The sequence below is a fragment of the Mirounga leonina genome, unplaced genomic scaffold (assembly GCF_011800145.1).
Source record: "Mirounga leonina isolate KUSES-001 unplaced genomic scaffold, KU_Mleo_1.0 Mir_153, whole genome shotgun sequence".
NCBI classification, from domain to species: Eukaryota; Metazoa; Chordata; class Mammalia; order Carnivora; family Phocidae; genus Mirounga; species Mirounga leonina.
The window spans coordinates 13,326,999-13,354,289 of NW_023270387.1; the positions used below are offsets into that span (position 1 = coordinate 13,326,999).

Sequence of the window (27,291 nt, forward strand, 5' to 3'; positions counted from 1 at the left end):
TGAATGAATGAACAGGAGATGGAGTGATTTGTTCATGGTCATCTAGCCGGTAACTGTCAATACTGAAATTGAAACACAAATCTTTTGACTTCATTTCCTGTTCTTTCAATGATACCACACTGCTGCTTGTGAGCAACAATGCACATTATTAATAAGGACAAACAAAATTCACTTTTAAAAACAAAAACAGATGTCATACATACCTATCACAGAAGTTTTCGACACGTTTTCTGGAATTGATTGAAACTAGACGGAATTAATAAGATAGTTTTTATAGGAAAAGTAAAACCAAATAAAAAGTTAGACTGGTTCAGAGGAACAAATGTATCGTGTATGAGAGAATCACCTTTGTGAAGGCTCTGGGGACCAGTGAGGTAACAGGAGATGCTATGGGAGGTGGCCTATATGTGAGCCAGAGTGTAAAGAGAGGGGACCCTTTCTTTTATTGAGAACTACATGGAATAAGGGTTGAATAGCTGCCATGTTATCTTTAGATAACAGCCAGAGAGGAGGAAAAGCTTCTTGAGTTGCATCTTCTGATTTCGTAGCTGGAGACCCAAGCCTTCTTGAGATAGGAGGATGGCTCATTTTTAATCAGTGATCTTTGGAGACAGATTTGAGTTGATCAATTGTTTATCTCCTTGTTTTCAGCAGCCTGATTGACCAGCTTCATTTCCTGCAAAGCTCTGATGTTGATTCCAGCACATGGCCGCAGGGAACAGGATGCAAGGCCTGAATGTGGTGTTCACGTTTCTCAGTCTGAATGGTGAAAGCCCAGGAAACGAAAAGTGGCTGATGTGTCTGTGGCAGAAAATTTGCCCCCTCAGTCAAAACTGCTCTTCCTGACTCCCCTCCTACTCGAGATAGTAGTTCAGGATGACGAATGCAGCCAAGCCCAGCTCCCCTGCGCTGCATTTAGGAGGTAAATGGACATAAGACATGACTCTTGAAGGGTCAGAAAGTTTAATTTGCCTACGATGCCCAGTGCAGGGACTTACACAGAACTTTCTGACACAAAGTCCTTTCTCCATAGTACCGTGAAGCCATGTGACGGGTTTGAGACCTGAGCCCCAGAATGATGGAGTAAATACTCTGATTCCTAATCTGATACACATCCCATTTTCACTGTCCTTGGAGAGATGACCAAACCCAAGGGCAGCCCTGAGAAAGAACAGCACTTGCACGCTGAAGAGAAAGAAGGGCTGTACAGTGTTCTTGCGCTGCGGCTGCTGGGCAATTCTGTTTGAGCTCCGCGTGGATACACTGAGACCCTTTTATGGTCGTGATGAAAACAGGGAACTTAAGTCCATTTCCTTTAGAGGGCTTGGTTGTGTAACTTCTTTTTTTTTCTGGGTAAAAGTTACTTAGTTCTAAAGTCGGGTTTGATCCTGGCACCCACCCACAGGCACGGCCACTCTCGACCCCCTGTGGAAAGCTGGGAACCTCATCAGCTGCCTGGTTAATGGTCCTATTTCCTAGGTCTTTTCTGCACTCAGGATCGGTAGGATGGCCCACAGGGAAATAGAAGGAAGTCATCTGAGCATTGTGACCCCACCCTGCCCTCATTGCCAGGGCTGGGGTTGGGCTTTTTTTTTTTTTTTTTAAGATTTTATTTATTTGACAAAGACACAGCAAGAGACGGACTACAAGCAGGGGGAGTGGGAGAGGGAGAAGCAGGCTTCCCGCCAAGCAGGGAGCCCGATGCGGGGCTCGATCCCAGGACCCTGAGATCATGACCTGAGCTGAAGGCAGACGCTTAACGACTGAGCCACCCAGGCGCCCCATGGGTTGGGCTTTTTATATAACATGGCAGATAATGCAGTAGCTGGACCAGCACAGAAAGCCCAGGGGCCTGCCCCAAGGCCTTGACGTCTCCTCCTTTGCTCTCATAAGTCTGGCTTTGAGACCCAGCACTGCCCTTTTATGCTAACTGCTGTAGCCGACAAAAAGGCCTTCTCTCCTCAGCACTGCCAGACCTGAGAAAGGACCTATTCATAACTGGGTTTTGCTGTTCCCTCCCTAGGGGGTGGGGCAGAAGGGCTGAGGAAAGTTCTGCAGACCTGAGAACTGCAAGAAAGTATGGGGCTGCTGCCCTCCTACCCTGTTTGAACACAGAGGGTGCTGAGGATTCAAAGGTTAAGCCCATGAGCCCTTGCGAAAGGGAAGGATCCCTTCTGGGTTTATTTAGATAGATTTCTCCTAAGATACTGCTAGAAGAAAGGGAGCAAACAAATACCAGCAGTCCCAGTCCCAGTCCCAGTTGTCTGGCCTCAGAGCAGTGGTTCTCAAAATGTATTGTGCATATCAAGCTTCTGGAGTGCTTGTAAAACCCAGATTCCTGGGCTGCACCTCCAAAGACTGCAATTCAGCAACTGTAAGTTGTGTCTGGATATGCATTTTAAACAGGCCGGGCAGGGTTGGGGGGGAGCACGTTTTGCCCCAAGGCCTAAGAGGCAGAGTTGGAATGCCCCCAGTCTGGGCTTATTCAGTACAGCCCCCGGACCAACCAGCCTATAGCTGAGACTAGTGGTTCTCATAGCACCCAGGAAAGTTGCAGAAACCAGTTAAATTACGTCAAGCTAAGTGGGGAGCTCAAACTCAGAGTGGGAGTATTTTCTTTGAGTTCCAGATTTACTGGCAAGATGAGGAGGAGTTCACTTGGAATGTGGAAATCCTACATCGACTACCCCAACTGGGCTGCTGACTGCATGGGCTTATAATGAAAAATCTTCCTGTTATCCCGAGGGTCCTCCGATTCAGGTTTGTCTAGACGTGCTGGAGTCTAGTAAGCTACTCACTACCTGTCTGCACAATGAGGGGTTGGTCGAGGAGTCTACTAAGGTTCCCTTTGGTCTGACTTTCTAGGGTTCTCCGGAACCTGCAGCCTGCTTCTGATCTTCATCCTCAAGTGTGACTGCTTGGGCAGGGGGCCAGGTCTAATTCTTGCACGCACCATTTGCCTAGTATAAAAAGAACAGTATTTGCACGTAGTAGGTGCCCATTAAATATGTATTGCAGGAATGAATAAATATTTATAATTGGCCATGAGATAAAATAGTCCTCGTTGGAACAAAGCCCAGAGAATAAGGCAGGGGCAGGAGCTGCGGCTGCTGGAATCTTGGGAGCAAGAGAATTTTCACAAGCCTCTGGCGCAGGTGGCTTCATCCGGGTGTCTGCCAATTTCAGAGGTGGCCATGTTCTTTCTTTTCCTTTAAACATATCTAATTTGTCTTAAAAACCCATGTGCATAGTAGAAAATTTATACATTTTTAAAAGGTATAAAAACGTTTTGAAACCATCCACAGTCCAGTGATTTTTCTTCTCTTTTTGGTACTTTTCTATACTTTTGGAATTAGAGGAAAATGACACATGCCATTTTAAAAATCATCTGTAATTCAAAGATTTTTCAACGCTTTTCTATGCATGCCTACGTATTTGGAAGCCAGACCGTTGATACAGTGTCATATTGTGACTTCTCTGCTGACATGTTCCTCAAAGTCTTAAGCATCATTTTCGATGGCTTCATGATAATAGCACCTTTAACCATTCCCTCATTATGGACATTTAGGCTGTTTCCTTTATGCTTTATATTATAAATATTGCAATAATAAGCATTACTGCCTACCCATTTTTTTTTTAAGATTTTATTTATTTATTTGACAGAGAACACAAGCAGGCAGAGAAGCAGGCAGAGGGAGAGGGAGAAGTAGGCTGCCCGCAGAGCAGGGAGCCCGATATGGGACTCGATCCCAGGACACTGGGATCATGACCTGAGCTGAAGGCAGTCGCTTAACCGACTGAACCACCCAGGCGCCTGCCTACACATTTTTAACCTGTATTTCTTATTTCCTTAGGATAGAGTCCCAAAAGTGAAATTACTCTGTCAAAGAGTATAAAGCTCTTTAAACTTCTTGAAACACGGGCCAAATGTTTTGTAGAAAAGTTTTCATCGATTTATACTGAAAGTCACTAACTCAATGAGCTTTTTAGCTGCCTCTTCAGAGAAGAGGAGAAAGCCCTGCAAGCTTCCAGGCCTCCCCGAAGCCTCGCGGCCGCTGCAGTAGAAAGTAAGAGGACACAGAGGTTCCGTCTGTCGTTGTGCCTCAGCCATCCCTCCGCCGGGAAGGCGCCCGTCCTGTTTCCTGATTGAGTTCTTCCTTTCTTAATGGCCCAAGGATGGAGGATGTTGGTGGTAAAGGCAGTGAGGGTGGAGGTGGATCCTTACGTTTGAGCAAAGAAGACTTTGTCAACAAGAATCCCACACTCGGAGATCCTTCACGGAGACATCCGTCTATTCCAACCAAAGTGAGCCTCCAGAGACGGGTAGGTTGACGAAAGAGGAGGTGGTAGCAGGATAGGAGTTCGAGGCGGCTTCCAGCTGGAGGGCTGTGGCCCCTTTAAGGCGCAATCCGGGGCTTGGCCCTTTAAATCTGTGTCAGTTTCCCCTGACGTCAGCGGGCGGGCCGGCCGCCCTGCTGTTTACCGCCTCGCGGCCCGGCGCGGTCCCCGGAGTTGGGAGCCCCGGGGCTGCGGCGGCCGCCCGCCCTTAAAGGGCCCGCGCCCCCAGGAAACGCGCCGCGCCGCGCGGCGTCGGGTCGCTGCCACCTATCACGCTCCTCACCCTCAGACCCTCCTCCCTCCCCGGCCGCCCCCGCCGCCGGCTTCCGTCCCTCCCTCCCCTTTCCCCGGCGTCTCCAAGCTCCCAGCAACCAGCCGCCCCCCGGCTCTCCCGGCCCCCGCCGGCGGCCGCGGGGTCTCCGGCCGCGCTCGGCCCCTCGCGAGCTGGCCCGTACCCCACACCCTCCCCTCCCTCTCCCGCCGCCCCTGCTCGCCAGGCCCCCTAGGAGCGTCTCTGCGGCTCCGGGGAGGAGACGTTTCCTAATCTCAGGCCGGGGTTAAAGTTCTGGTCCTGGTGAGATGCTGGAAGCTGCGGCCGGAGCCGCAACCCGTCCCGGAGGTGTTCTGTCGCCTGTCACCGTCCCCAGCACTACCGCCGCCGCCGCCGCCGCCGCCGCCTTGCCGGGGCCATGTTCGCTCCGGGCTTGCCCTTCTTGGCGCTCTTGGTGGCCTCGGTCGAGAGCCATCTGGGGGTTCTGGGGCCCAAGAACGTCTCGCAGAAAGACGCCGAGTTTGAGCGCACCTACGTGGATGAGGTCAACAGCGAGCTGGTCAACATCTACACCTTCAACCACACTGTGACCCGAAACCGGGTGAGGGCTGGGCTGCGCTGGGCTGGGGGTTGGTGGTGAGTGGGTGAGCGGACCAGGGCTCCGCGAGTCAGTCAATCCTCTACTCTTTTAGGAGGCCCATGAACGCCACACCCCACCGGGTTTCCTTTTCCCAGAACCGCACTGGACTCTCTTGACCAGTCCTCCTTGCTTTGCCACCAGCGTCTCTCTGAAGCTCCCACTGGACAGTTTCTAAAGTTGTCTCCTTCCCATCTTCTCTTTGACCCCCTCCTTTCCACCAGCTGTGGTCTGAGCAGGGCTGGTCCAACACCCCAAATCTGATAGCCTCACTCGTCAGGGTGCAGGGGGAAGCAGGCTAGCCACTGGGCTTGGCCCAGAAAACCCCAAGGAGATGAGACAGGCCGACTGAAAGGCTCTGCCCAGCCAAGTTATAGCTGAGACTCCCCAGGGAGATGAATGCAGGACTTCCCAGCTCTCTTTCTGCCTTAGAAAACCAGCTGGCCTTGTAAGTGGAAGGTGGTGGAGATAAGACCAACTCCAAGGGGGATGGGAGGAGAGAGGAAGTTTCTGTCCAATGAGGAATCTACCTCACCCTGACTTTCTCTTTCATTTTTTCCCCAGCCACGAGTTAAATGTTGATTGAGCTAGATCTAGGAAGTCTAGACCCTGGGCAGAGCTGAGATTTGGAGAATTCTTGCAGCCTGGCTCTGTGGTCTCCTGCCTAACACTCTCCATGATGGGGTTTACTAAGAAGGGGTAGAGCTGATAGTAGCAGTCTGATTATTTTTCAGGATGGGGCGGGGTCTGCCTTCTGTGCCTGTTTCTCTGAAGTTTGATGTCCTCCTGCTTGGAGTCCTTTCTTCCTTCTCCCCCATAACTGGGGTCATCCTGAGAGTTATGGTCTTCTACCCCTTAGGGAAACGTTGCCCTAGGGCTTGGGTCTCAGCAGCCCAATACCAAGCATTACCAGGATTGATATTACTGGCTCCCACTGTTCTGTGTATGTTCCTCCATGTGCCAAGGGTGAGAGTGTCTGCATTTTACAGAGGGGGATATCAAGGCTCAGAAGTGTGAAGTGACTTCTCCACAGCTCTAGCCCTTGGTCAGAGCTAAGGATAGAACTTGGCTTTCTTAGCTTTCCACAGTCTCTTTCCCCACCTCCCCACTGGCTCTGGCCCCCAGATTAGTTGTTGAGTGGGGGCTTCCTGGCTCACAAGGAAGAAAATTGAGGAACACTTCTTGCTCTCCTGTGTCCCCGTGTCCCTATGCGTGGATATCCCAAGAACATGGATAGGTATGGGGTATCCTGCGGATGTCCAAGGTCTCCGTTGTGTTTCCTTTTGGGAAGTGAGGCCCTGTAGTTGTGTGGATCCCATTGCCCTGCACATACCTGCCAGCCAGGACAGGGCCTCTTCTAAGAGCTTCTCTAACTCGGGGCAAATCCCTCCTGGAGACTGGGGCTGATGTGGCAGAAGAAGGGGCATAGCTTGCTGCCCAGCCTGACTGGGGGTGGTGGGGGGGGGGAACAAAGCGGTCAGCATGACGGAGGGCAGGGCTCAGTGTCTGGAGCCATGTGTCCCGAGGAGCCGAGGTGGAGTCCTACAGGCTTGACTGAGGGGTGTTTCCGTATCATTCTGCAGACAGAAGGCGTGCGTGTGTCTGTGAATGTCCTGAACAAGCAGAAGGGGGCTCCTTTGCTGTTTGTGGTCCGCCAGAAGGAGGCTGTGGTGTCCTTCCAGGTGCCCCTAATCCTGCGAGGGCTGTGAGTAGGACCTGGGGGTCAGGGAGGGGGGTAGGCTTCGGCCAGGCCAGGCCCAGAGCCTCACCCAGGGCCTTATCCAGGGCCTCAGGCCACCCAGGAGCCCCTCTGTTTCTCTTCGCTGTTCCCTGAACCAAGGGGCTGCTCAGTGGCAAGCCTGCCAACTTGGAGCTTGTCAGCCTAGCTGGGTTAGGAGTAGGGAGAAGCTGGAAAGCAGAGTGGGGGAGTTGGGGCCTTGCTCCTGTGGCGTGGCTTGCTGGCTGGGACAGTAGTAACGTCCTGGCTTTCTGCTTTGGGCTATAGGTATCAGCGGAAGTACCTCTACCAAAAGGTGGAGCGAACGCTGTGCCAGCCTCCCACCAAGAACGAGTCCGAGGTCCAGTTCTTCTACGTGGATGTGTCCACCCTGTCACTGGTCAACACCACCTACCAGCTCCGGGTCAGCCGGATGGACGACTTCGTGCTCAGGTGTGCAAGGACAATGCCAGGGGACCACGGGCCTGGCCTCCTTGCCAAGCTCAGGGAGTGACCGTGATGGGGGGGGCTTTTCTCCCTCCAGGACCGGGGAGCAGTTTAGCTTCAATACCACAGCAGCCCAGCCCCAGGTAAGATTTGTCAGGCAACAGACCCTTGGGAGGAGAAGTGGTTACATGGGAGTGGGAGTGGTCGGCAGACCCTGCTGGGAATCCCAGGTTGGCTGTCCCCTCGCCATGGAAGGACTCTGGCCCTGAGGTGGTCAGGGGACAGGCCGCGTGGGACTTGCAGAGGCATGGGGTCTGGCCGCCACCTCTCCTCCTTGCCTCTTGGGACACTATCCTGAGTGCCCACCTGAAGTTGAGGGGAGTGATGTAATAGGGCTGCTTAGGGTCAGGGTCCTTCTCCCCAGAGAGCTTCCACTGCCCAACCCTGAGAGGATATACACTGTTCCCTTCTAGAGGGACAGAGAGAGCATCCTCATGAGATGGGTCTCTCCCTGCCCTCCTGTGCCCTCAGTACTTCAAGTATGAGTTCCCGGAGGGAGTGGACTCGGTGATTGTCAAGGTGACCTCCAACAAGGCCTTCCCCTGCTCAGTCATCTCCATCCAGGATGTCCTGGTAAGTTGCCTGCCCTTTCTTGCTCTCCACCAGCGGGTAGCAGGGCTGCTAAAGAGGGGGCCCAGGGCCCAGGTTCCTGCCCATTCGCCTCTCCCCTCTTCGCTCTGTAGTGCCCTGTATATGATCTAGACAACAACGTAGCCTTCATCGGCATGTACCAGACTATGACCAAGAAGGCCGCCATCACTGTGCAGGTAGGAAATGCGCATGGCCCTGTGGGAGATGTAGCCAGGTGCTGAGCTTTCCAAACCCTTGGTCCTTCACCCCTACCCCATTTCTACTCTACTGATAAGACTGAGTCTTGGCCTGCCAGTCCCTGAGGTTTGGGGCTCTGCAATTTATGTGAGGGTTGAATCATCATCCCAATCACCTTGGGGAGTAGGAAAGAGCAGAGTACCCTTTCTGGCTGTCATATCTATTTCATTCACTGTAATGATAGCTAAGAGAGGGAAAGGGGGGGCGCCTGGGTGGCTCAGTCCGTTAAGCATCTGCCTTCAGCTCAGGTCATGATCCCAATGTCCTGGGCTCGAGTCCTGCATCAGGCTCCCTGCTTGGCGGGGAGCCTGCTTTCTCCCTCTGCCTGCCATTCCTGCTTGAGCTCTCTCTCTCTGTCAAATAAATAAGTAAAATCTTTAAAAAAAAGAGAGAGAGAGAGAGAGAGAGAGAGAGAGGGAAAAGGGCCCTGGCTGATGCTGAGTGTTGCCCTTGGTGAAGGCTAAAACCTGTGCTGGGGGCAGGGTGTGCAAGCCATATTATGTTCACTTCACAACATGTGAGTTGCAACTCTTAGGAGGCAGTAGGGGCCCCTCCACTTGTTCTCCTGGCTGATGCCCAGACCGTAATGGGGCACCCATGGGCTTCACGGTGGTAGGTCATACACACATTTGCTCACCTGGCTAGAGCATAGGGTCATGGTTTGGGCTCTAGAGCCAGATAACTCTACCACTTACCGGCTGTGTAACCCTAAGGCCTAATAGGGATAATGATAGTACTTATTTTGTAGGAATCTTAGTGAGGGCTGAGTAAAATTATGTGTGTATTTTGTTGATTGATTTTGATGATGATCGATGGTGATGACGGTTTTATCATCATCATCATCATCTTGCAGCGCAAAGACTTCCCCAGCAATAGCTTTTACGTGGTGGTGGTGGTGAAGACTGAAGACCAGGCCTGTGGGGGCTCCTTGCCTTTCTACCCCTTTGTAGAAGGTACACGGTGTGCCCTGGCCTGGCCAGGGTTGGGGAGGGCTCAGTCGCTCCCCGGGAGGTAGAAGAACCTGTGTGGCTGATGCGGGGTGGGGTTTCTGCCGGGTTTGGGGTTTTGGCCCTGGACTCTCCCAGGCCTGGTCCTACAAACTTTAGCCAAGCTCCAGGCGGCTACTTGTTTGACATTTTGCTTCCAGATGAACCGGTTGATCAAGGGCACCGCCAGAAAACCCTGTCCGTGGTGGTATCTCGAGCAGTCACGTGTGAGTGTGGGTGGCTGAGTGGCTCTGCCTCTCAGACCTGGGGGAGGGGGAGGGAGACCTACATGGCAGACTGGCGGGCCTGGAAGGGGGAGTGTTCTTGGCACCCTTCACGATGGGCGGCCCAGAGGTGGGTCCCTGAGTGATGTGGTAGAGTCGAGACTAACAATTGATGTACTGAGTTCCTGTTCTCTCTCCGCCCCTTGTGAGCAGTGCAATCTCACTGAGCCTCAGTTTCCCTGTCTCTATCGTGGTGGGTAATAGGCTCTGTCCCGGGGTCTTACCAAGTTGTGAGGTTTAGCACAAAATTAGCAGGAAAGTAGTAGGCCCCTTAGTCATGCTCGATAAATATTTACTGAGTGATTGGATGGAGCCCTTTGTAAACTGGAAAATATAAGATAAAAATAAGGGATTGTAATGGGAGGGGAAAGAAGCTGCCTCTCTTGTATGGATTCTTCATCCAACAAATATTTATCGAGTACCTTCTGTGTGCCGGGTGTTATGCTCTGGCTGAGTCCTCTGGCTCGCAGCATTCTGAGAGCTATGAAGGGCAAAGGACAGGTCACTGGGACCACAGGACAGAGCAGCTTTCCTGGAGGACACAACACCCCCCCGCTCCCCGAGCTGTGTTTGGAAGGAAGCTGTGTTTGAAAACAGGATGGAGTTTTTGAGGAAGAGGGAGAGGAGAAAATTCTAGCAGAGGGAGCAACAGGAGTGAAGGCAGGAATCATGTCAGAGTTTGGCATATTTGGGGACCTGCCTGTTGCTCACCCCACCAGGTCACTGAGGGAAGAGGTGGGGGGAGCTGTGGCTGGGCCCTCGTCTGCCGTGACGGGTGGTCTTGGAAGGTTTGGTATGCTCATCTTCCTCCTTACCCCCCGACAGCTGAGGCCTATGTTGGTGGTATGCTCTTTTGCCTGGGCATATTTCTCTCCTTCTATCTGCTGACTATCCTCCTGGCCTGTTGGGAGAATTGGAGGTAAAGCGGGGCTGCCGGGCGTCCCCCTTTACTGGGGTGGGTCGAGCAGGGGAGCTGGCCTGGCAGGATTTGAGCCAGCCCGGGGTCACGGTCCGCACCATCATGGGGCATAGGAAGACGGGTCCTAACTTTTAGGGTCGGTGGTCCATGGGCCTCTCCTCTGGAAACCAACCCCTGCCCTCAACCTCCTACCCAAGTAGGGAAACCGCGCATTGCTTCCCAGCCTGGGAGGAACCTTAAGATCACAGATGGAGGACAGGGTTATGGGGTGGAGAGGGTGGAAGGCAGGCCGGCCCAGCATTGGAGGGATCCTCATCCTGCCCCTCTGGTTTGCCTCTGGATTCTGTTCCTGCAGGCAGAGGAAGAAGACGCTTCTGGTGGCCATGGACCGAGCCTGCCCCGAAAGCGGTACCTCCAGAGGGCCTGGGCAGGGAGGGCAGAGTTTGCTCTGTGCTTTGCTGGATGGATCCCTTGGGGGCTGGAGGAGGAAAGGCCAGCTGGGGCTTCTGGATATTCAGACTGGGAATAACACTCTACAGATGGAAACGGGCCTGGGCTGTTGTACCCCTGTGACCCTAACGTGCCCACCTTAACGGCTGCCACTCGATTCATTCTCTGGGTCTGGCTACACTGTCTGCCTCAGGCGATGTAGCTCACCGTCTGGGCGATGATTAACTTTTCATTCTCTTTCCTTTTCTTCCATCCTTCCCTCTCTGTCTATCCTCCTTCCTGCTTGGGACCTTCTCTCTCAGCTTCTCTCCTTGGTAAGCTCCAGGTGCTGTGGGCAGAGGAGCTGAGGTCCAGAATGGGGGAGGGAGCGGACACACCGGGGTGTCTGGGTGGGACCTGGGCAGGCCGATGCTCGCTGTCCTAGCTGGCCATTTAGACCCATCGATTCCTTGACCTCCCCCCCCCCCACCATAGCAAGGACAAAGGATGGCCAGGGTTTCCACGGGGACACAGTGGGAGGTTGGGGCAGCCTTTGGCGGTGGGAGCGAGGTGTGTTTGTCAGGATAGGTGCTTATTCTTTGCTGCTGCCGTGGCCCCTCCGTGTCTCTCTGGAGTCTTTCTTCTCTCTTCTCCTTGGCTTTTGGCCCCTCTCTGTTTCCAGAGCTGAGGGGACCTCGATTTCTCCTTGCAGGTCACCCTCGGGTGCTCGCCGACTCCTTCCCTGGCAGCTCCCCGTATGAGGGCTACAACTACGGCTCTTTTGGTACGTGTCGGCGCCAGAGGTTGTCCTTGCCCACTCACAGCCTGGCCTCCTTGGACGTCCCCCTCCAAGGCGGCAGAGTGGCAGCGGGCCCCTCCCAACCCCAGCGTCCCCGCGCCCTCCCACCGGCCTCACGGCGTCCCGTGTGCCCCGCAGAGAACAGCTCCGGGTCCACGGACGGCCTGGTCGACAGCTCGGGCACTGGAGACCTGTCCTACGGTTACCAGGGTGAGTGAGCCCGGCGGGGCCGAGCAGGCTGGGTGAAGCGTGGTGAAGGGCACCAGCCCCTTCTGGCAGGCGCTGGCACCGGGAGAGGGGCTGCTGTCTCCTCACCCCCTCCTCTCTCCATCTTGCCTCCTTGGCCCCACTTCCCGGTAACTTTCCCTTTCCTTTGAAGGGCACGACCAGTTCAAGCGGCGCCTCCCCTTTGGCCAGATGCGGCAGCTGTGCATTGCCATGGGTAGATGTGGGGTGGGGGGGTGCTGCTCCACCAGTCAGCTCCTGCCAGGGGGCCAGGGAGACGCTTTGTGCATGGCTTCCCCATCTAATGCCAATAATCGCCCGCTCTTGTGTCTTGTGAGAGAAGCAGGCACTGGCCTCGATGCTGGTGGGCTGGCACCCAACCGCCCCCAGGCCGGATGTTGTGGTTTGCTGCCAAACCCTCACTCCCTGGCCTGCCGGGGTAGGGCCCATGGGCAGGGGTGTCATGTCCTGGCCTCTGGGGGCTCCGGTCAGGCACGGTCGCAGGAGGAAGCTTCTGAAGGCACCGGAAAAGAACAGGAGCAGGTGCTCTTCCTAGAGGCAGCCTGTCACCCTTGCCTGCACCCCAGAGCCCACTGGGTCTCTACCCAGTGGGGGCCAAGGCAGTGTCCTCTCAGAACCCACACGGCTGGGCACCTAATCAGCATGACTTCTGCTGAATTCAGTCCTGTTGCTTGTGTCTGGGGCCCAAGGTCTGCTCAGGGTCCTGGCCTGGAAGTCCTACTTCAGTTTGGTGGCCCCCTGTTCGGTGGCCTCTTCCCAGAACCCACCCTTGTTCCCCTCAAGGACTTAGGAGCACCCAATACCTTTGCCCTGGGCCTGAGCCCACCTCCACCCCTGCTCTGAGCCCACAGTTTGCCTCTTCCCACTGCCCAGTAATTGTGACAATTGCCCCAGGTGGGTGGGGACAGACCTTGGGCTCTGTGCCTACTGGTTAACTCTTCCCTCCTGCCCACCCCAGATCGCTCCCTAGACCCTGTGGGCACTCGGCCTCGCCTGGACTCCATGAGCTCTGTGGAGGAGGATGACTACGACACATTGACTGACATCGATTCGGACAAGAATGTCATTCGCACCAAGGTCCGATGCCATGCGGGCTGGCCCTGGCCGTGGGTTTCCCAAAGAAAGGAGATTCTGTGTTCAGGCCCCAGCACATCTCCCTCTGGGGTGACACCTTAGGGGAACAAAGGGAAAGAGCTCAACTGGGGCAGGATTGATTCCAGGGGAAGCCGACTCTGCTCCCAGCCCTTCCAGACTAATCGGCCAGCAGCAACGGGGTGGCCTTGAGCCATGCCCTGCAGAATTATGGCCTGTGGGAGGGGTGGGGGTACTTCTCATGTCCTCCTCTAACCTGGGCAAGAGGGGCTTCTCCCAGTCTCCCGGGCGGTGGGAAAGCGGGGCTCACTCCAGCTTCTCCCCAGCAATACCTCTACGTGGCCGACCTGGCACGCAAGGACAAACGCATCCTTCGGAAAAAGTACCAGATCTACTTCTGGTGAGCGGGCCGCGGGGGCCGGGCTTCCTGTTACTGGCAGGGTGGTGTAGCGGCGGCGTCTCGGGTCCTGCCTCCTCACCGCCGCCCTCCCACGCCGCAGGAACATCGCCACCATCGCTGTCTTCTATGCACTTCCTGTGGTGCAGCTGGTGATCACGTACCAGACGGTAAGCAGCTCCCCTGGGCCTGTACAGAGCGCCCTCGCCCAGCGTCCCAGCTTGGGGCTCTGGCGTGCGTACAGGTCGTAGGTCACAGGACCCGGGTTCAGATCCTAAATCTGCCTCATGGGCTGGGTGAGCTGAGCTCCCTGAGCATCAGTGTTCTCATCTGCAAAATGGGGCAGCACGCAACAGTGACGGCACTTTCCGCAGCTTGTCACAGGGCTTACGCAACTAGGCCCATGTGACTTGGTAGGTCTCGGTTTCTCTTCCCTTTTCTCTGTGCTGTGAGGCAAGACCCTCTGTCACGGTCATGCCCCATGATCTTGGGCTCCACCTAGCACTGGGGGAGGGGGGGGCAGTGAGAGAGGGCTGGCCGGGAGCACCGATGTGCCCGCGAGCCGCTTGCCGCGTGGGACTGTGTGGTGTGGCCCGGGCTTGGGCCTGGCTCCCTCTCGCCTGGGCTCTGGGCCGAGTCAGGTGCTTTAGCAGCCCCTGCCGCTCCCCTGCAGGTGGTGAATGTCACCGGGAATCAGGACATCTGCTACTACAACTTCCTCTGTGCCCACCCCCTGGGCAACCTCAGGTGGAGATCGGGGCTCAGCTAGGGTATGGGGGGAGTGGGGGCCGGCGCTCTGCCCAGAGCTGCCTTAGGTGGGGAAGAGGCCAGAGTATGGGGCCAAGGCCAAGCGCCCCCTGTCGCCCCTTCCAGCGCCTTCAACAACATCCTGAGCAACCTGGGGTACATCCTGCTGGGGCTCCTCTTCCTGCTCATCATCCTGCAGCGGGAGATCAACCACAACCGGGCCCTGCTGCGCAATGACCTCCATGCCCTGGTGAGAGAGCACCTGCCGCTGAGGCCGTGGCTCCAGGCCCTTCTAGCAGGCCGGCCCCGCCCGGCCCTGCCCTGCCCTGCCCACATGCCTCTCCATTCCTCTCTCCTGCTCGCCCTCTCTTCGGTTCTGCCCTTTCTCCCTCCGCCCACCCCCCCGCTCCCTCCTGCCTCACCTCCTCTTTCCCTTCACTTCTCCCCAACAGGAATGTGGGATCCCAAAACACTTCGGCCTGTTCTATGCTATGGGCACAGCGCTGATGATGGAGGGGCTGCTCAGTGCCTGCTATCATGTCTGCCCCAACTACACCAACTTCCAGTTTGGTGAGTGGGGCCTCCCTCTTCCCCGGCTGCACCGAGAGCCAGGCCCTGCCTGAGGTCCTCCCTGCCGGGATCCCCAGCACTCAGCCCTGTGGGAGACTCCGGAGCTGGGCTTCCTGTGGGCACACATGTCCTAGTTTATAGAAAAGAGGCAGCTCGGTGCAACCGCACTCGTTCGTTGTGTGTTCTATGGAAAGGCACGGATAAACACCGAGAAAACGAACATAATTGGGCTATGGTCCCTGACCTCAGGGTGCTCAGACTATGGCCCGTGTTGTCAGGGGAGGTCAGGCTGGGTGCCGGCCAGGGGGCGGCGGTGCGGTGTCCTAGGGACAGTTACGGGACTGGAGTTCAAATGTCAGTGCGCTGGCTCCGTCTGTGGCCACGAGAAGGCGTGGGAGCTGTCTCTGCCACCCGGATTCTTGGGGCTGCGGGCCCCCTGCTGCGGTTCGGAGGATGTGCTCACAGCTCACGTCCCTGTCCCCAACGCAGACACGTCATTCATGTACATGATTGCCGGGCTGTGCATGCTGAAGCTCTACCAGAAGCGACACCCAGACATCAACGCGAGCGCCTACAGCGCCTACGCCTGCCTGGCCGTCGTCATCTTCTTCTCCGTGCTGGGCGTGGTGAGGCCCTGGCCCATGGCGCCCGCCCCGCCGGGGAGGTGCACACGTGTGCGCGCACCCGCGGCCCCTGCTCCGAGCCCCGCTCCTCGGGAGGAAGGGCGGGCTAGGGGAGCGGCTCTCCTCAGCGCCTGCTCAGCCCTGCCAACGGCGGCCCCCCGACAGGTGTTCGGCAAAGGGAACACAGCGTTCTGGATCGTCTTCTCGGTCATCCACATCATCGCCACCCTGCTCCTCAGCACCCAGCTCTATTACATGGGCCGCTGGAAGCTGGGTGAGGGCATGCCCGGGGCAGGGCGTGGAGGGGGGCAGCTGGGCCCCACAGAATGAGGGTTCGGTGGCCTCGGGGACCCAGACTCACTGCCGACTTTGGGTTCTGCCCTCTGGCTGGGGGCCCTGGAAGAATCAGAGTGAGGAATTAGATGAGGGTTGGCATAGCCGTGCCCTCTGAAGGCCTGGGCTTCTCTCTGCTGCGCGGGCCAGGGGCCGGGGAAAGAGGGGTGCCCGTCAGCACTTGCCCTTCTTGCAGACTCCGGGATCTGCCGCCGCATCCTCCACGTGCTCTACACAGACTGCATCCGGCAGTGCAGCGGGCCCCTCTATGTGGTACCAGCCCAGCTCCCCAGCCCACCTCCTCCATCTGCTCTTGTCCCTCGGCGGGGGGGGGGGGGGTGCCGCTGAGAGCCCAGGGGAGGGTGGGGACCGGCTGACTTGGGCCTTCTTCCACTTTTCTCCCTGTCTCTCTTCCCCCTCTCAGTCCCCGTGTCTCTGCTTCCCTCCAGGACCGCATGGTGCTGCTGGTTATGGGCAACATTATCAACTGGTCACTGTGAGTCTGGCCATTGTCTGTGGTAGCCTGGCTGGGTGGACAGCTGGGGACTGGGCCAGCCACTGGCTGCCTTGGGGTCCACAGACAAATTCTAAGCTTTGGGCGTGAGAAATGGGGGCTCAGGAGAGAGATGTTGGCACCTCGGGTTCTAGAATTTCTGTGGGCCTCTGAACCCAGGCTCACATCATAATAAAATGTGAGGTAGGGGTGAGGGAGAGCCCCTTTCTTGCTCTTGGCCCTCCCCTGCTTCACCAGCTCTTCCTCCCTTTGCCAGAGCTGCCTATGGGCTCATCATGCGCCCCAATGATTTCGCCTCCTACTTGTTGGCCATTGGCATCTGCAACCTGCTTCTGTACTTCGCCTTCTACATTATTATGAAGGTGAGTGGGGGCTGCTGAGCCTCCTCCGCCAGGTGCCCTGCCTTTGCAGGACGGAGCTGGGTACAGCCTGCTTCAGGGTAGCGTTGAGAGGGAGTGGGAATTTTTCCTTCATCTCTGCCAATGAGGTCTAGGAGGGGAGAGGCCAAAGTCTCTTGCATGTATTCCAGCTGTATCCAGAGACCCTTCCCTACTCCAGGAATGGCCCTGCAGGAGGGAAGAGCCCCATGCGGTGCAGAGGGGTTTGAGCTGGGGCTCACCAGGTCTGCAGAGGCAGGGGCCTCTGACGGCCGGGCGCTTCGCAGGGACCCTTCTGCCTTCCAGTTTTGAGAGGAGCCTCTGCCCAAGGAGAGCCCCCTGGCCAGTGTACCCCGCCAGCATGGGGCTCTGTGCACATGGAGGCCTAGCCAGGGTGGACATCAGGGGTGAGGACACCAGGCTGCTGGTGTGGGGCAAGGTAACTGTGTAGCTATTCGAGGTGAGGGTGTGAATCTAGGAGGGCTTCCTGAAGGATCCATCCTGTATGCTGAGAAGTGGCACGAAGGGCAGGCAGGGAAACGGACTGGGCCAGGGTCTGGCCCTCAGGCTGTTCTTCCCTCCCCGCCCAGCTACGCAGTGGGGAACGGATCAAGCTCATCCCCCTGCTCTGCATTGTCTGCACCTCCGTGGTGTGGGGCTTTGCACTCTTCTTCTTCTTCCAGGGACTCAGCACCTGGCAGGTGAGTAGCGATCCCGCCGGGAGGGTGGGGAGTTGCCCACAGGCTCACTGTGAGCCGACGAATGGCCACTTCTCTTCACAGACATCGTTTGTGAGCGCTAACCATGCTTTCACAGCTGCCTTCCCACTTCACCCTCCTGACATTCAACATGCCAGCATGGGGGGTTCCCCTCATTTTACTTATGAGGCAACTGAGGTTCAGAGAGGCCAAGGGACCTGCCCAGGGGCACACAGCCCCCGAGTGGCACAGCTGGGGTTTGAAACCAGAAGTACCAGGCTCTCCCCTCTGCCTCATAGGCACCTGCCATGAATCACGTTTCGATTCTGTGATCAGAACCAAGTCTGGCCGAGTCTCTGCCTTTGAAGTACTTATAATCTAGTTCAGGAGAGAGAGAGAGACCATCAGTTCCTGGACTGCTCTTTGCAATATAATACACAAGGCAAAGCATATAGACAAGACGGGAAGGGGGAATGGACGCGAGGACAGAGGAGGTCCAGGAAAGCTCCCTGGTGGAGGCAGACCTTGCTCATGGCCCTAAAGGCCTTGGGTGATGAGAAAGGGCCCTGTGGCCCAGCGATGCTGTGACCGGAGTCATGACCCAGAGGCAGCACTAGACGAGGCAGATTCGGGGTCAGCGAGAGCAGGAATTTGGGAACTGAGTGAGACTGTGAACTCCCGAGGGCAGAACAGTCGCTGTCATCTCAGCATTTGGCACGGACGGCCCCAGACACGGTGCTGTCTGGTCGGTGTTGGTTGGATAAGGTTATGGGGGAGCAGGGAGGACCCTGAGCAGCCTTAGGTCGTGGCCCACAGTCATGGCTCCTGTTGTCCTTGGGCGGGGAGGGGGGGTGACCCGCCGAGAACGCTCTGGAGAACGAGTGAGCCTGCAGGTGCTGATTCCAAGGCAGGGACCCAAGGTAGGAGGCTTCCGAGGTCTTCTAGCGTCTCGAGGTAACTCACCCCGCTGCTTGGATACAGGGCAGAAGAATCGGAGGGAGGAGGGTCTAAGGGAAAGGAAAGGGCAGAAGCCAGCATCCTCGGGGAGAAATCTGCAACAAAGAGCCGATTCTCAGATGTGGGAGACAGGGCAAGGGTGAGTCGGGAGGAGGGTGCGCGCGCCTGGCGCCGCAGCAGGGCGGATGCAGGGAGCCGCAGGCCAGGTCTGGCCCCGGTTGGGTGGGCCGCGTCCCAGGTGGCTCTCCCCGTTATCCCTCCCCAGAAAACGCCTGCGGAGTCACGGGAGCACAACCGCGACTGCATCCTCCTGGACTTCTTTGACGACCACGACATCTGGCACTTCCTGTCCTCCATTGCTATGTTTGGGTCATTCCTGGTCCGTGAGGCTGCCCTGCCCCAGCACGGGGGTGGGTAGAGGCCCAGGTTGCCTGGCGGCCTGCGCCTGACTCGGCGTCCACCCCCCCCCCCAGGTGTTGCTGACGCTGGACGACGACCTGGACACCGTGCAGCGGGACAAGATCTACGTCTTCTAGCAGGAGCCAGGCCCCTTGCTTTCCTCACAGGGGCCCCCGAGCTCCTCTGCCTCACTGCCCAGAGCCTCCGTAGCTCTGGGGGTGTGAGTCCCCGCCCTGCGGCCCAGTGTGGGTGGTGGCGGGACAGCGAGGTCTAGCCCACGCTTGGCCTGGGACAGTCGTGGCGGGGGCCGTGAGCCCTGCATCTGCCCTCTGCCGGGGAGGAGGCCTGCTCCCCTAAAGCCCCAGATGTTGGCCACTGGCTTCTGCTTCTCAGTGTTGAGGGCCTCTCACGGGCCCTGTCCATTGGCTCTCCCATCTGTCCCTTTGCAGGAGGAAGGAGGGAAGTGGTGTTGCCCTGCCCATCTCATCTCTTCTGCCCGTCCTTCCCTTCTCCAGGAGCCTGTGACCCCAAGCCCTTCTTCCCGAGCTCCAATCCAGGGCCTGGTTGGGCCTGATTCTCTGTCCTGCGCCAGGGTCCCACCGCCCTTTGGGCTGTCCCTGACTGCCATCACTGCCCATTCAAGTCAGGATGAATGGGGGTGAAGGATTTTGGAGGCCAGCCAGCTGGTGCCAGGCTTTTGGTGCTAAGGCCTAAGAGGGGCTGCAGGCAGTGCAGCCTCCCCCCTCTGACCTGTGCTTGGGACCGGCTCTGTAGTAGTAAGAGTCAGTCCATGTGGGAGAGTCGCCTTGATTTGAGGGGCTGAATTCAGAGGTCACCTTCCTATCCCGTCAGCCCCCAGACTGATGTTGGCACCAGGATTGGAGGGAGAGACAAATTCCCCCCTTCCCTTCCTTTTTCTTTCCAGCCCTCCGTCCTGCCAAGCCCCAGTTGGGGGCCTTCCAGTGCCATTGACACTGCCTAAGAATGTCCAGGGGCAAAGGAGGGGTACATGAGGCACCCAGCTTCTCCTGCCTCCTCACAGCCGTGGGAGCCCCGGTGCCTATCTTAGAAGGAGGCTCAGGAAGGGACACGATGCTCCCCTCAGTGTCCCTGGTCCAGCCTCACTCTAGGACCCAGGGCTGGCTTCTGTGTTTCCGTCCTGTCTTCGGCCAAGTTTTGTGTTAGTCACACACACGTATGTGTAGGAAACTTTGGAGTTTACACTGAGTTGCCCCAGCTCTGGGCCCCTAGCTGCTCTGGTCCTTCGATCCCCGTCACCCTACCTGGTCCATTCCAGATGCCAAGACTGGGGGAGGCCAGGTTGGGCCTCTGCCTTGGGGATGGGAGTGTGTTTTATTCTGCCCAACTTGTTTTTATAGCTCTCCCTGGAGCTGGGGAGAGGAGGTGGATCTGGATCTCTTTTCAGAACTCCATTTAATGTCTGTTTCCAGGCTGTGGTTGCATTTCTGTTTTCTATGAATGAGTCTGCATTCAATTAAAGAAACAGCCAGACGCGGTTCTCGGGCCCCTGTTTGCTCCCCCGTTCTGGGTGGAGGTGTTGAGAAGCAAGGGTGGGACAGAGGCCCTCCATTTCCCAGCTCTTGTGGTCTGCCTTTCTCTTTTCAACAAAAGAGAGTCTCCCTTGTTTTCCCCATGTGTCCTCGAGTCCCCCGTGTCTCTCCTCCCCTTTGAGCAACTGCATCAGCTCAGGAAACATGTATCAGGGGCCTGCTCCGTGCCAGGCACCGTGTTGGGCAGTGAAGATGGTGGAGTGAAGAAGTTTTCACGCCGCCGCCGCCCCCCCTTACCTGGCAAATGGCAGAGCCTCTGCCCACTTGGCCCCTCACCTGCAAATCAGGCCGGCTTCCCTTCTGGCCTGAGCCTCTCCCAGCCTGGCCGGCTGCGAGTGCGCCCAGTGCTGCCTGATGTGACTGTAATGGCCAGGAGAATGCAGGCCAAGGCGGGGCTGGTCCTCGGGGGACCCAAGATGGAGACTGTATGGTGGCTAAAGGTGCACGCAGAGGGCAGGCGGGCTCCCAGAAGAGGGAATTTGGAAACGACCCTAGAAAGTTGATTTCGGTTCCAACAGGCCTAGGAGGCCAAGATCTGGGGGGCCAGGAAGCTGGTGAATTCAGACCTAAGCAGAGGGGCACTGCCCTCTAGATCCCCCGCCCCTTCCCCTGCACTTCCCAGCAAACACCACTGGGGGGCACTCCAGCTCTGCGTCACTGGGCTCAGGCGTTAGGAGGCTGGCTGTGGTGGGCGTCCCCTCCGCCGCCCACTGCCCAGTGCCAAGCTCAGCTGCCCCTCTCCTGGAGGGTGTCCAGGGTGTGGTGGAGAGTGTTAGCTCCTCCCTGCCAGGCCGCCCTAGGGAAAGGGGTGGGGTGCCCTCACAGTGGGCAGCCCAAGAGACCCCACTGGTAGTCTCACCTTCTTCGGGTACCCTTTCCCCAGACCTTTGAGGCCAGGTGCAAGCCACATATGAGTGGGTCTCCTTCCAGGAGTGATAGAGCCCAGTCTGTTCTCTAGGGTAGGTAGGGACTGTTCCACAGGGAGGGAGGGAGGATAGCAGCCTCTGAGCCTCCCGCCCAGTGTTGGTGTCTCAGCCCTGCCAGGCCTTAGAAACCGCCTGGATAGGAGTCAGGGTGGACTGAGCTGCCGCTGAGCCCCCAGATTCCACCCGCAGCTAAAGCAGGGAACTCAAGACCCACCCCCACCGAAAGCTCTCAACCTGAGCAGGGTGGGACAACTGAAGGAGTGAGTCTGCCAGCCAGTCCCCTCCCACACGGGGGCCAGCAGGGACACCCAGCTTCCGCCACTCGTGCGCCCCCCCCCCCAACCCCCCGCACGTGGCCTGGAGCTTACTCAGGCACTCTGAACCTGTTTCTTTATCTGAAAATGAGGTTAGTAATTATGCTCCCACGATATAGCCCTGAGGATTAAATGAGAGCATTTGCAAAGCATTTGCCTGGCATGTCATAGGTTCTCAGTAAAGGTTAGCTCCTATCTCTAAGGAGAGTGAAACCCCCAGGACAGGGTGGCTGGTTGGTCCACCACCAGCCTCAGGGATGGATTCCCCACAGCTCTTTCCCCTCTCTCTGGCCAGACCCTTTTGAATTTCCCCTGCCTTCAAACTAGGGGGCAGGGAGCAGTGAAGAAGGAGCAGCCCTAAGTCCAGAGAGCAGGGAAGGCCTTCATGGTCCTGTCCATAAAAGGCTTTTCCCCGGCGGCTTCCCGGCCTCGGCAGCTCAGCTCCGCCCCGCCCGCTCCATCTCCAAAGCACGCAGAGAATGTCTCGGGCAGCCCCCGGCAGACTGCTCCAACTTGGTGTCTTTCCCCAAATATGGAGCCTGTGTGGAGTCACTGGGGGGGCCGGGGGTGGGGAACAGGCTGGGTTCTTCTAGCAGGGAGGGGGCCGAGGGGTGAGCCAGCGGGGGAGGCTGACATCACCACGGCAGCAGCCCTTTAAACCCCCCACTCAGCCAGCGCCCCATCCTGTCTGTCCAAGTTCAGACACGGAGAGCTCCTTCCCTCCTGCGAGCCCCGAGGAACCCCTGTAAGTGCATGTATCCCCGGGTTGGAGGGAAGGTAGGCTAGGGCTTAACGGTAGCAGTGGGTATACTGGGAACAGGGCCCTCAGAGGTCCTGGTCTCCAGCTCCTCGGCTGGAGAAGGCCACCCTCTCCATCAGCGGGCATTCCTGATCTCCAGATGGGGAAGTGGTCCTACTTGATGGGGGTGGTGAGGTTACTAGAATCCCATATTGCTTGGACTGGGCAGCCTCAGGCTGGTTGAAATGTTTAGGATGACTTGGCTGATGCAGACGGATTGATGGTGAAGACCCTGACGACGGGTGCGAGGGGGACTCCCCGTATTCAGCCCTTGTCATGCCTATGGGGTGGGTGATGGGCTCGAGGTGTTGGGTTAGACACAAGGCTCTGTTTGGTGTCCATCTAGGAGGCTGTACAAGGAGGCGAGGAGGTGTGCGAATACATCAGTGCTGGAGAGCAGGGGCCCACGGGCGGGTACCCAGGGCCTGAGCAGCGAGAGAGAAGCCCCGGGGAGCCACTGAGGCAGCGGGGAGGTCCACAGGCAGGCGTGGCAGGGCGCGGGGACCTGCATGAGAGCCGCTTTCCGGACACAAGGCTCCTTCCATCCTCTGAAAATGGGAGGTGACCCCACTGCAGAGAGAGGGGTGAGGGGCGGGCCCTGCGGGGAGCTTTGCAGCGTTGGCCTGAGTGGGCCTGGGACCCTGGGCCCTTCCTGAAGGGTCTGGCTGCTTCCCGTTCCTGCCATGTCAGAGATCCACAGATGCTCGACGCTCACTCCTGTTAGCTGTGTCTTCTTTCGAAGAGAGAGGGGGCCCAGGGGTCCTGGAGAGACCCCTGGTTCTGCTAGTTGTTGTGGGGTCCTGTGGTAGCAGGTGCACGCTGCCCCTTCACAGCTGGACTTTATTCTTTCTCTCAGGGGAGGGGAGGGGAAGCTGACAGGAGCCACAGGGCAGGAGGATCAAAGCGCAGCCAGGCTGTTCTGCCTGTCCTGTCCCAGGAGGCTTTATCTAGAAAGGCCTCTGGGTGGCTTGGCCGGCAACCCTCTCCCTCTCCTCTTCCCTGGGGAGGTCTTGGTCAGAGGACTGAGAGGGATTTCTTGGAATTCTCCACTTCAAGACTCTTCACCAGGAGGGAGAAGGGTGGGGGTGGGGTGCCTTTCATCCCCCTCCCTGTTCTGATCAAAATCCAAATGTTGTCTCTAGAACTAGGGGCTGCAACTTTGTGTCCTTGTCACCGTGAGCCTCGATACCTTCACTGTCTGCTCTGAATCTCCTAGACTGAACGCTGGTGGGGGTGGCGGGGGGTGGGGGGCACTCTGCTTCCGTCCTGTTCCTCGCAGGCCCAGCCCACCGTCTGGGAGGGAGGGCAGATGGGAGGGCAGGTGGGGTGGAGAGTGCCAGGAGGATAGGCTTGTGGAAGGTGGTGGGTGCTTGGACCCTTGGGACGCATGCTGCCTGCCTGGGCTGGTGGGGTGAAGGCTGAGCCGGGGCCAGGATGAAGGATGGGCCGAAGTCACCTGGTCCCAGCTGACTTGTGGGTTTTGACCACTAGTCTTTGACCCCCAGTGATTGGGAGGCAGGGTGTGAGACACACGGCAGGGTGGGGAAGGAAGGGGCTGAGCTGTTTATAGGGAAACAGAGCAGAGACTGCTTTTGGATTCCCTGGGGTCAGCTGGAGGGGGAGATGGGTGGTGGCGCCCTCTGGGTCTTTCCAAATCCGAGAGAAGTGAGTTGCCCAATAGCTGGAATTTAGATGAATCCATCTCGTGTTCTTTGTCTCAAGCTTTGCTGTCCCCTCAGGGGATGACTTGGAAAAGGAGTGGAGGGTGGCTGGGAAGAACGCTGTTTCAGTCCCTGGGTCAGGGGCCGGCTCCCCCAGGTCACCAGCAGGAGGCGATGCTGGGAGGGAGTCCCAGACAGTGCCTGGGTGAAGGCACAGCCCTCTGAGATGGATCACATCCTCCTCCGTGCACAGATGGGGAACTTGAATGCAGGAAAGTTGTCAGCTCTGGGGGAAGGAAGCGTAGGGCAGCTGACTGGGGACCATGGCAAGTGAGGACGCTCACTCTGCTTTCCACGGTGGTGAGTGGGGAGAGGGTCTGATTGTGGCAAGAGAGGGAGTCGGGGAGCGTGCGGACTACCCCCATCCTCAGACCACTCTCTCCCTCCCAACCTCTGACCTCTCCGAGGCCAGGTGATGGGTCTGGCCTCATCTGGTCCCTTTCTCGGAGGGCTCTCCCAGGGAGCTCTGGGCACCACCCCCCGTGACACCTGGAGCTCTCCCGAGCAGTGCCAGCCCCAGGCCTTCAGGACAGCAGCTGCTGCTGGTCTGCACAGGGAGGGGCTCCCCATGTTCTGGCTGGCAGATTCTTGGCTCTGGGATGTCCCCCGAGGACTCTGGCTCCTCGGTTACTCAGCTACTAGAGTGGCGGGACCTGGGGCACAAGGGAAAATCCATGGGTCTAGCAGTTCTTTCTCTCCTGGCCCACCTGAGGAAGTGCAGCTTCTTGGCCAAAGGCTCGTGGGTTTTGCTGGCTTCCTAGACCTTGCCAGAGGTGGGTAAGTGTGAGCCTCTTCGGCAGCTGCAGGCCAGAGGCCGGGCTGATCTGGCAAAGAGCTGGGTTTTGGAGTTCCAGCTTTGGGGCTAGAGGATAAAGTGGAGGGAGAGGTAAGAGAACTCTGTAACTTAAGGCAGAACCCACAAACCACCTCACGCCTACCTGGACAAAGAAACCTGCTGCTTTATTTTGGCGCCAGGGGGAGGGGGGCAGTGCGGCCTCCTCTGGAAGGCATCTCCAGTGCCTCTGTGGCCAATCTTGGCAAAGAAAGAATGCTCTAGACCAGCGCTTGTCAAACTCTGGCCCATACGCTAAACGCAGCCTGCTGCTTGTTTGTGTCAATAAAGTTTTATTGGATCAAAGCCATGCTCACTTGTTTACGTATTGTCTAAGGCTGCTTTCATGCTACAATGGCGGAGACCATATGTCCAGCAAAGCCTAAAATACCTACTACTCTCTGGTTGTTTACAAAAGTCAGTTTACTGATCCTTGCTCTAGACTTCGAAAGATCTGGTCTCCCGTTTCTCTGGTCCCTAAGTTCAGAGAGGCTCCCTGGACAGAGGGGATGATGGGCAGTGCCATGAAAACAAAATGAGGATACCAGGGGAGGTAAATACATGTCTAGGATGGATGGGCACCCCCCCACGCCCCGCGCGTCCCCCTAGGAGCTCCAAGGCCTGCCTAGCACAAGTGAGAGCAGAGCCGGTTCTCTGATCCCCTGACCTTCTCCCTTCTCCGGCTGGTGCTGCTTTAGCTCTCCCACAACATGGCCAACAAGGGTCCTTCCTACGGCATGAGCCGCGAAGTACAATCCAAAATTGAGAAGAAGTATGACGAGGAGCTGGAGGAGCGGCTCGTGGAGTGGATCATAGTGCAGTGTGGCCCGGATGTGGGGCGCCCGGACCGCGGGCGCCTGGGCTTCCAGGTCTGGCTGAAGAATGGCGTGGTGAGTGGCCCTTCACAGGAGTGCGGGGGGGCTGGAGCTTCACCATCCTGCTGGGCTTGTGGGGCAGGCGCCCCGGGCGGAGAGCCACGCTGCCTTCTCTGCCCGGCAGGTTCTGAGCAAGCTGGTCAACAGCCTGTTCCCTGATGGCGCCAAGCCGGTGAAGGTGCCCGAGAACCCTCCCTCCATGGTCTTCAAGCAGATGGAGCAGGTGGCTCAGTTCCTGAAGGCAGCTGAGGACTACGGGGTCACCAAGACTGACATGTTCCAGACTGTTGACCTCTTTGAAGGTACAGAGAGAAGAGGGGTGGAGGAGGCAGGTGGAGGACAGGAAGCTGAGGCAGAGAGGACAAGGGATGACCCAGGCATGCCACGACAACAGGTCTGCAGAGTGGGAATGCCAACCATACTCAAGGGCATCCTAGGATCTACGGCAGCCTCCTTAGCCCTTGGGGTTGGCCAGTTTCTGGAGAGGCGGGGCAGGCCCTGCCATGGAGTCCCGTGTACGTGGTCCTGAAGGTTACCCCCCACCCCTTTTTCTTCTTCCAGGTAAAGACCTGGCAGCGGTGCAGAGGACCCTGATGGCCCTGGGCAGCTTGGCAGTGACCAAGAATGATGGGTACTACCGTGGAGACCCCAACTGGTTTATGAAGTACGTGGCCACCAGGGGTTCCTTGTGCACTAAGCTTGTGTCTCTGTGTGAGATGGGGGGTGGCCTGGGCTAACCGCTAAGCCAAGGGAGGCGGGGCAGCAGGGTCGGAAGGTACAAAGTGAAGGTCTAGGCGAGGGGGAAGATGGGTCCCGGCTGCTTGCCAGTGTCCCTGGCCCCGGGGGGCAAGCTAGGTGAAGGAAGCAAGAGAAGTGAGATGGGGCACATGGGATGAGGCTAGGAAGTGACAGAGGAAACAGAACCCAGGTGGAAAATGTGCAGTCCCGGTGAGTCTTTATCCTGGTTTCCCCGCCTCTAGGAAAGCCCAAGAGCATAAGAGGGAATTCACAGAGAGCCAACTGCAGGAGGGCAAGCATGTCATCGGCCTACAGATGGGCAGCAACAGAGGGGCCTCCCAGGCTGGCATGACAGGCTACGGACGACCTCGGCAGATCATCAGTTAGAGGGAGAGGGCCAGCCCCCGGCCCTGCCTGTCCCCAGCTCGCCGGCCGCAGCCATCCTGCCTAGCCTGCCTCACCCACACCCGTGTAGTTCCTTCAGCCCCGGCCAAGCTTCGAGGCTCCGTCACTGAGCAAAGGTGACCGCACTTGGGCAGCTCTCCCCCACCCCTCAGCCTCAGCCCAACTTCTTACCCCGAAGCACCACTCCCCTAACCCTCCTCCCAGCTCCCCTACCGTCGCCCACCGTCTTTCCTCATCCTGGGCCGGGCAGGGGGGAAGGATGTGGGCCGGGGGTAGCTGGGCAGGGGGCAAGTCCACCATCCTCCTTGGCAGCAGATGCCCATTGAAGGAAACCCAGCCCAACCTCCCCCCATTTTTTTGCTGGAATATTTTGGGGGTTGAAATTCAGAAAAGAAACAAATATATACATCAATCTTTTCTCAGGCCTGGCTGGCAGAGTTTG

The 27,291-nt window shown here is 57.5% G+C and overlaps 2 protein-coding genes across 4 annotated transcripts; both read left to right on the forward strand.

The window, feature by feature from the left end:
* Nucleotides 1-4,076: 4,076 nt before the first annotated feature.
* SIDT2 (SID1 transmembrane family member 2) lies at nt 4,077-20,185 on the forward strand. Of its 3 annotated transcripts, XM_035009009.1 has the most exons (28): nt 4,077-4,323; nt 4,836-5,210; nt 6,830-6,951; nt 7,252-7,416; nt 7,508-7,553; nt 7,942-8,043; nt 8,154-8,237; nt 9,152-9,251; nt 9,446-9,511; nt 10,394-10,487; nt 10,843-10,895; nt 11,629-11,700; nt 11,854-11,925; nt 12,095-12,157; nt 12,920-13,038; nt 13,380-13,453; nt 13,554-13,620; nt 14,124-14,197; nt 14,324-14,447; nt 14,650-14,767; nt 15,257-15,393; nt 15,556-15,664; nt 15,920-15,996; nt 16,173-16,219; nt 16,494-16,599; nt 17,205-17,315; nt 18,535-18,648; nt 18,743-20,185. In XM_035009009.1, exons 2-28 carry the CDS (start codon nt 5,028-5,030, stop codon nt 18,803-18,805), a joined length of 2,562 nt encoding a protein of 853 aa, XP_034864900.1. In that variant the 5' UTR covers nt 4,077-4,323; nt 4,836-5,027; the 3' UTR covers nt 18,806-20,185. The 3 variants fall into 3 exon arrangements, with proteins under 3 accessions (XP_034864900.1, XP_034864901.1, XP_034864902.1); XM_035009010.1 differs by lacking the exon at nt 12,095-12,157; XM_035009011.1 differs by lacking the exons at nt 4,077-4,323; nt 4,836-5,210; nt 6,830-6,951; ... (9 more) ...; nt 11,854-11,925; nt 12,095-12,157 and adding an exon at nt 12,247-12,483.
* Nucleotides 20,186-22,107: 1,922 nt separating this feature from the next.
* TAGLN (transgelin) lies at nt 22,108-27,271 on the forward strand. Its single transcript, XM_035009023.1, has 5 exons — nt 22,108-22,224; nt 25,530-25,721; nt 25,831-26,008; nt 26,268-26,370; nt 26,687-27,271. The coding sequence occupies exons 2-5, from the start codon at nt 25,542-25,544 to the stop codon at nt 26,829-26,831; spliced, it is 606 nt and encodes a 201-aa protein (XP_034864914.1). The 5' UTR covers nt 22,108-22,224; nt 25,530-25,541; the 3' UTR covers nt 26,832-27,271.
* The last annotated feature ends 20 nt before the right edge of the window (nt 27,272-27,291 follow it).

Bases quoted from the DNA above. Each gene is read 5' to 3' on its own strand.
- SIDT2 (XM_035009009.1), top strand. From the start codon at position 5,028: ATGTTCGCTCCGGGCTTGCCCTTCTTGGCGCTCTTGGTGGCCTCGGTC. The intron at 15,394-15,555 runs GTGAGGCCCTGG...GCCCCCCGACAG, and splicing joins TCTTCTCCGTGCTGGGCGTG to GTGTTCGGCAAAGGGAACAC. The intron at 16,220-16,493 runs GTGAGTCTGGCC...TCCCTTTGCCAG, and splicing joins AACATTATCAACTGGTCACT to AGCTGCCTATGGGCTCATCA.
- TAGLN (XM_035009023.1), top strand. From the start codon at position 25,542: ATGGCCAACAAGGGTCCTTCCTACGGCATGAGCCGCGAAGTACAATCC. The intron at 25,722-25,830 runs GTGAGTGGCCCT...TCTGCCCGGCAG, and splicing joins TCTGGCTGAAGAATGGCGTG to GTTCTGAGCAAGCTGGTCAA. The intron at 26,009-26,267 runs GTACAGAGAGAA...TTCTTCTTCCAG, and splicing joins GACTGTTGACCTCTTTGAAG to GTAAAGACCTGGCAGCGGTG.